Source organism: Andrena cerasifolii, chromosome 1 (assembly GCF_050908995.1).
Source record: "Andrena cerasifolii isolate SP2316 chromosome 1, iyAndCera1_principal, whole genome shotgun sequence".
In the NCBI taxonomy this organism is placed as follows: Eukaryota; Metazoa; Arthropoda; class Insecta; order Hymenoptera; family Andrenidae; genus Andrena; species Andrena cerasifolii.
The window spans coordinates 11,448,584-11,455,457 of NC_135118.1; the positions used below are offsets into that span (position 1 = coordinate 11,448,584).

The 6,874-nt window shown below is 35.3% G+C and overlaps 1 protein-coding gene across 1 annotated transcript; it reads right to left on the reverse strand.

The window, feature by feature from the left end:
- Positions 1–159: 159 nt before the first annotated feature.
- Cin (Molybdenum cofactor synthesis protein cinnamon) lies at positions 160–6,768 on the reverse strand. The gene is made up of 12 exons (XM_076824403.1): positions 6,629–6,768; positions 4,365–4,479; positions 4,069–4,220; positions 3,761–3,948; positions 3,155–3,368; positions 2,815–3,093; positions 2,663–2,729; positions 2,382–2,496; positions 2,030–2,305; positions 1,798–1,937; positions 800–987; positions 160–700 (listed from the first exon to the last, which is right to left on the reverse strand). Exons 2-12 carry the CDS (start codon positions 4,393–4,395, stop codon positions 461–463), a joined length of 1,890 nt encoding a protein of 629 aa, XP_076680518.1. The 5' UTR covers positions 4,396–4,479; positions 6,629–6,768; the 3' UTR covers positions 160–460.
- Positions 6,769–6,874: the final 106 nt, after the last annotated feature.

Consider the following 6,874-nt stretch of genomic DNA (forward strand, 5'->3'; position numbering starts at 1 on the left):
GATATCCGCTAGATGGAATTACGTCCCCGCTGCCACACGAGTAAAGATTTTCGTCCTCTTGTCCAGACATTCGGATCAAACCGGAAAGGGAGCAAGGATTGAGACTTACAAAATCGAGCAAAGGGAAAGCATAAATCGATGTACACAAATAGAGCCATAATAATGTAACAAGTAATTTAATTCACTAAACAAATCAACATCCGCAATCGCAATATATTACCTTCTAATAATTTATTTTTCAAATTAATGTGATTACTATTTGAAGAAAATTTCGCTGTAAAAATAGCATTACATAATATAATATACAGGAAAGCCCATGTTATAAAAGATGTCGCAATACCCTTACGACTTATACACATTAATTATGAACACATTCCAACACCAGTAATAGAAAATGTATGAAATCATGGAACGTCCGTACAATCGCGGTTTCATTTTGTTCGATACCCTTTTCGTTTAATTACGCGTACTGTGTCAGTCCCAATAGCATTGCTTTTACCACATCCCCTTCACGTAATTCTGTTTTTTCCGCTGTACGTCCTGGTAACATTAGTAATGCATTTGCATTCTTGCAGCTGAGTAACTTGCTACTAATTTGGTTTCCAGTAGTATAAGCCAGCGGCAGAGTATCGGTGTTATCCCATTTTAAAATTGCTCTTGCATATTCAGCACGTGGGTCCAAATTATAAGAGGACGTCAACTACCATTAAAAAATATATATATATATATACGTTAAATATTACGCAACTGAACGATTATTCGATTGAAGGAAAACTGTTCACCCAAAAATATTACATACTTTGGTTTTCACGATAATAGGCATGGAAGAATCTTTACACAACAGTCTTAGCAAGGGCAATGCAAATAAGTGCATGGTGACTGTCGCGGAAACTGGATTGCCTGGTAAACACAATAAATATTTGTTTCTGCCTTCAAACGCGCATGTCGCAAAAGTAGTTGGTTTCCCAGGTTTCATGTTCAAGCGTCCTAAACATATTTCCATTATTAACTTTCGTTTATGAATATACTGATGGTCATGATCCTACATAGGGTAAAGGTACCAGTAGTTGACCATGTATCAGTAGTTGACAACTTTTCAGAAAAACGTGAAAAATAAGGTTTTTAAAGTGCAATTTCATGGTGACATTCGACGCTCGTTTTGAGCGTCAAAGCCAGTTACGTGATCGGTCCACGTGAGTTTCGGCATCAAGTGGAAAAGCTAAACTCGGTTTAGCTCAATGACATATATAGACGGAGCGTAAGATGGGGGAGGGGGGTGTAAGTTTCGCGGTAAGGGGAGCGATACAGGCAAATCGAGTAACGCAATGCCCTCCGAACGCCGGCCCGGTGGCTGGTTGTAGTGGAATGCATCCGTGAGGCGGTGTTACCATTTTCGTCTGTTCGCGCGCGCGTAGGTTGCAGTTTTAACGGATGATCCTGTATGTCTATGGTTTAGCTTTTCCGCTAGACGCTCGTTCACTCTGATACGCTCGTTCATTGGTTGAGCGTCGGTCACGTGATTGGTTTTGACGCTCAAAACGAGCGTCGACGCTGCAAGTCCCGTGAACCGATCACGTGACCGATTTTAACGCTCAAAACGAGCTTCCAATGTCAGCATGAAATCGCACCTTTAGAAGTGCAACTATCTCTTTTCAACAGCGCGCCACGGCTCCTAATACCCACAGTTCGCCACTTCTAAAAACCTTATTTTTCACGTTTTTCTCAAAAGTTGTCAACTACCGATACATGGTCAACTACTGGTACCTTCACCCTATGTGATTTTTATAACAGTGTTACCGAAATGTATTGTAGCATTAAAATGGTGTTGCAGAATAGGCTTCAACATATCTCTGTCACCCATTGATACAGAACCAGATGTTATAAGCACGTCCGCTTGTTTCAAAGCGGCTTTAATCTTCTGCACCATGGTGATCTCGCTATGTAATATATTAATAAATTAAATTCATATAATTAACAGCTAAGTGTTTTCTGTATTTCTAAAATGACATATGATTATAAATGGACTTACTCGTCCGATGCAATGCCCATATCCAGAGCGTCAAAGCCATTTTCTTTTAATATTGATAATAATGTAACTTTATTACTATCATATACACGTCCTGGCCTTAAAGCTGTTCCAGAACACTGTAATTCATCCCCAGTAGATAACACACCGACTTTTGGAAGGCCAGTAACATGTACTTCCTTGTACCCACATGCCGAAATCAGACCTAATTCTACTGCTCCAAGCCTTGTCCCCGACTTTAAAATGAGCTCTCCTTCCTTAATATCACAGCCAATAGGCCTTGAAATTAATTAAAAAGTAAAACAGTATTATGTCGCTTTTTCTATCTACTGTAATATCGTGAAAAACCAAGTACCTAATATCCTGTCCACATTTTATTTCTGTCATAATTTCTATTTCTTTTTCCTCTGTATTATCCGCAGTTCCTTGTAGGAGTCTGGTATTTTCGACTTGAACAACCGCTGTTGCATCTTTAACATAAAAATAATAAAGATAAAGATTATTGTAATCATTGGCGTAACTAGGATTTTTGTCTAAGGGGGGCCAGGTTCCCATCTTCTCCCCCTCCCCCCCTCTCTCTCTCTCGCTATCTCGTTTTTTATAGGTAGAAGAAATCTTGATATATATCAAATTTACCATCTGGTACTGGAGCACCCGTATTTACCCTAACACACGTGCCAGGTTGAAGTCTAATTGCAGTAGCCTATAAATTCGTAAAAGCAGAACTTTTTAAGAACGCTACAATTGCATGATAATATTTGTAATATAGTAAATGTAACATTGCTCACAGTTTCTCCCGCTTTTATTCCGCTCAATACTTTCCTCTTGCCCTTTCCATCGTTCGATAAGACCGCATAGCCATCTTTGATAGACGCTCTGAACGGTGGCAAGGCATATTTAGAATATAAATCGCTATCTAATATTCTATCATGAGCCTTTTCCACATCGACTGTGCTTTTGGAATTTAATGGGGTCACGTGTGTACGTATCGCGTGTAAAGCTTCTTCCACAGAAATCATTGGATACGGTGATTCTCTGCAGCGGTCAACTATATTTCCTAAGCATAACTACAAACATTTATTTATTAACACAAAGAATTATTTAAGCAATTTGGATAAAGAATCTTACCGAACTTTTACTCTCAGACTTTTGCACAGAAACGTCCGTAGCAGAATTGTTTTGTACTTTTTCATGCGTATCGATTATCTGTTTTTTGTTATCTCTGATCAAGTCAACTGCATGCGGTATGGCGGACCCAATTACAGTTAGGCATTCCTTTGCAGCTTTTGGTGACCCAGGTAAGTTGATAATTAATGTTTTATCTCTTATTCCACATACAGCTCTTAATAAAATGCATTAATAGTATTAGTAATAAACTGCAACGTGTAAATTAACCCTTCGTAGCCACACTTTCTTATAATCACAAGTTGGTCACATGGGGTTCACTGTACCCAGCATCATTTTTGAGTTACCATTTTCGTATTTTTGAATCTTTCAACTTTTCAGTGATAATTGTACGTTCGTAATACTTATACAATCATGGTCTAATAGTCTATTTCTACAAACGTAAATTTTGATATGATAAAATTTGTAGTTGAAAATGAGCGATTTTCCATGGTTGTGGGAAAAAGCGATTTTTTAATTTTTTTTTAACCCGAAAATTATTCTTGAGGTACAATACACCCTGTGTGACCACGGAGAGATAATTGTGGCAATAAATAGTGATCAAAACACCTGGACAACATAGCCATGCGGGTGATTTTTAAACTTGCTGTTAACATTGCTATAGTTATACCAGGAGCTTCTTTTTGAATAATTTGTTTCGTTGCTTCAGGAGTGACATCTCTTTTAGCAAAGCCTGTACCACCGATTGTGAGAATAACATCTACCTGCCTGCTGTCACTCCACGAACTTAAAGTTTCCTACGGGTGATAAACATATATGGAATATTAATATTTTAATACTTTCCCTCGAAAGTTATACTATAAAAATATTATATAGATATATACTTTCACATGAACAGTTTTAACAGAAATAATTACCTTTATTGCATACTCTTCATCCGGCACAATTTTTTTACAATATACTTGACCTTTAAGCATCTTTCCAATTTCAGTTTGTTCATTATTAATACACAGCTCTATTTCTGGTCCACTTTTGTCTTCACTTTTATGCTTGTAGCAGCTGTCGCTAACTAACAACAAAGATGAAAAGTTTTAATTAAAAATCGTCGAATTGAAGATTGAAACTGTTAATAAATGGGTCGGAAAAAATGAAATTATAACATTTGCAATTACATTTTCGTGTAATATGCGATTACAAAATAAGAATTACGTACCGGTCAATATTCCAAATCTTATCGAATCCATATTTTTATATAAGTAGTTCCACACAGCTCTCGAAAGTACTTATTCGGATAATGCTGAGATCGAGATAACAGAGAATTGCTGAAACTGATCTATATAGAGACGCGGTAGTGTCTCGACACCAAGTACATGTTCGACACCCTGTATATGGCGACTGTCGCTACCGCTATCATTTACACGTCTTCGGGCTATTCCAACCTAATCTGAAACTTATTTCATTAATATGTCTCGACGCCAAGTACATGTTCGACACCCTGTATATGGCGACTGTCGCTACCGCTATCATTTACTCGTCTCCGGGCTATTCCAACCTAACCTGAAACTTATTTCATTAATATCTCATCACGCCTGCAATATTTCCTAAATTTAATGGTATTTTTCTTATGTAAACCACATATAAGCTTTCGAATAAGACCAAATTCAATAAAATCGGTCCACGCATGACAGAGATATCGTAATATCATGTCATGGATCTGTCAGAAATAACATTTTTCTTCTGATTCTTCTTCTCCAGTCAAAATTTTCGTCGACATAATACGTATACGCGTTACACGCACACCTTCAGCCAAAACGAAACTAACACATGTTTCGTTCGTCAATTCGTCGACTCTCGGGATCATTCGGCAGGGATCGTCGTCCGTCATTGTATACCTATGTACATATGTACCAAGTGTCAATACATCATAACCTACCAAGTGTCAAATAAAGTACGTTGTCCAAATTTGAAATGTCACGAAGTTTTACACTAAATAGGAGTCTGAATTATTGTCTCAATTAATAAGGTAAGTCGCCAAAATATTTTTAATAGATTTCTTATGCAGAGTCGCAGACTTGGAAGTTGTCCATAGAAGGTTCGACAGAGAAGCATCTCCTTTCGCATAAATTTCTGGAAATTTGTACCATGCATGTACAAAATAATATATTGTAATAACAAATTGCATTGTATTTAAATTGCCAGATATTTGTAAACCAGCAATTTAGAGTTTTTATGTAAAGCTTATATTACAGAAATGAAGGAAGCGCATAGGCTTGGAGAGAATTCAACGGATCGCACAGGCTTGGATGGTGAAGAAAGTACGCTGAAAACACATCTCCCTTGATGCTTATCAATTTTTTGTGAAATACATTTGTAATACTTTAATTAAAATCCACAGTAGTTGCCACGCTATTCATTAATTCATTAATTTTTTAGGTTCCCATTAATAATATTTCAATTCATCAATAAGCATACTAAACTAATTTTATTCACATATTATTGACATATTTAATCAATGCCAAAGGTATATTTAATTAGAAAATATTTAATAAACTTAGAATCTAAGATACACCATATTTACTGTTAAATATTTGTATTTCTCTACATTAGAGTATGGATTATCACCAATTTATTTAGGTTATATTCGTTCTTTGGAGAATACTAAAAAATAGTTTAAAAAAAGAAGGTTGTAAACTGTTCAACTCCGAATTGGTGTTGCTAAACTGAATAAATATGTTTTAATTGCATTAATCTTTCTCTCTTTTTCTTGTGCGCGCGTTCGTGAATGTGTGTATGTGTGCGTGTGCATATGCTACGTATGATATTAGAAATAAATATATGTAGAATAATTCTGACTGCGTTTCTAGCATGTACATGTACATTATGTATTTTAGATTGTAAGGGAGTCATTGTAAATTATTAATAATAAGACAATTAGCATTTCTTTGGTTTCGCAGCGCCAAGTATTTTGAATAATATATTTATTCGTATTAAAATATATATTTGTATAAAAACATATCTGCTTAATGTTATTTAATACCTTTTTTTCTTTGTAGAAATAGCCATTGTTATAATTGGCGCAATTTTTGTATATCATTAATTTTGATTCTTTTAGATGGGTTCATTAAAATGTCCGCGATATGAGTAATGGAAGCTATGAACACAGCATTTTAGCTGTGTATATGTAGTTGTGCCATCTTAAGTGCAGTTGGAAAGCACCTTTATGTACTTGCAGCTCATTTTGATTTCACATATTTTTTTTTATTTTGTAATTATTATTGTCTTCTGTTTTTTGTAATTTATTTGATTTCATGTACTTGGCGTAATTTTTTTACTTTTTTAAAAGTTTTTTATGGGGATATACATTAAAGTTCTTAGTTATAATTTAGGTTTATTCATTGTTATAGTTTAAATATATATGTAGTGCAAATATCTCGAGATGTAAATATAATAATATAACGTAATTGTATGTATACGCACTTGTATTTGATATATTGAAAATAATTTCTTTTCAAAGTGAAGTGAGAAGATTATAATTTTTCAATGTTGCCAACCCTACATACATATGCATTCGTATTTACGTGCTAGCGTAGACGCATGCTCTGTTGCATAATGGACATTCGCAACAATCAAATCATGTAGAGCTTGATAATTACACGCAACGGCAATGTAACAAAAGTTGCGATATAATTAAATGAAAAAATTCGACAGAAATTAAATTGATTA

Coding starts and splice junctions, on each gene's coding strand:
- Cin (XM_076824403.1), bottom strand. CDS start 4,395: ATGGATTCGATAAGATTTGGAATATTGACCG. Junction 4,221..4,364: donor AAGATTTGGAATATTGACCG/GTACGTAATTCT, acceptor CTTTGTTGTTAG/TTAGCGACAGCTGCTACAAG. Junction 988..1,797: donor TAATGCTACAATACATTTCG/GTAACACTGTTA, acceptor AAATATGTTTAG/GACGCTTGAACATGAAACCT.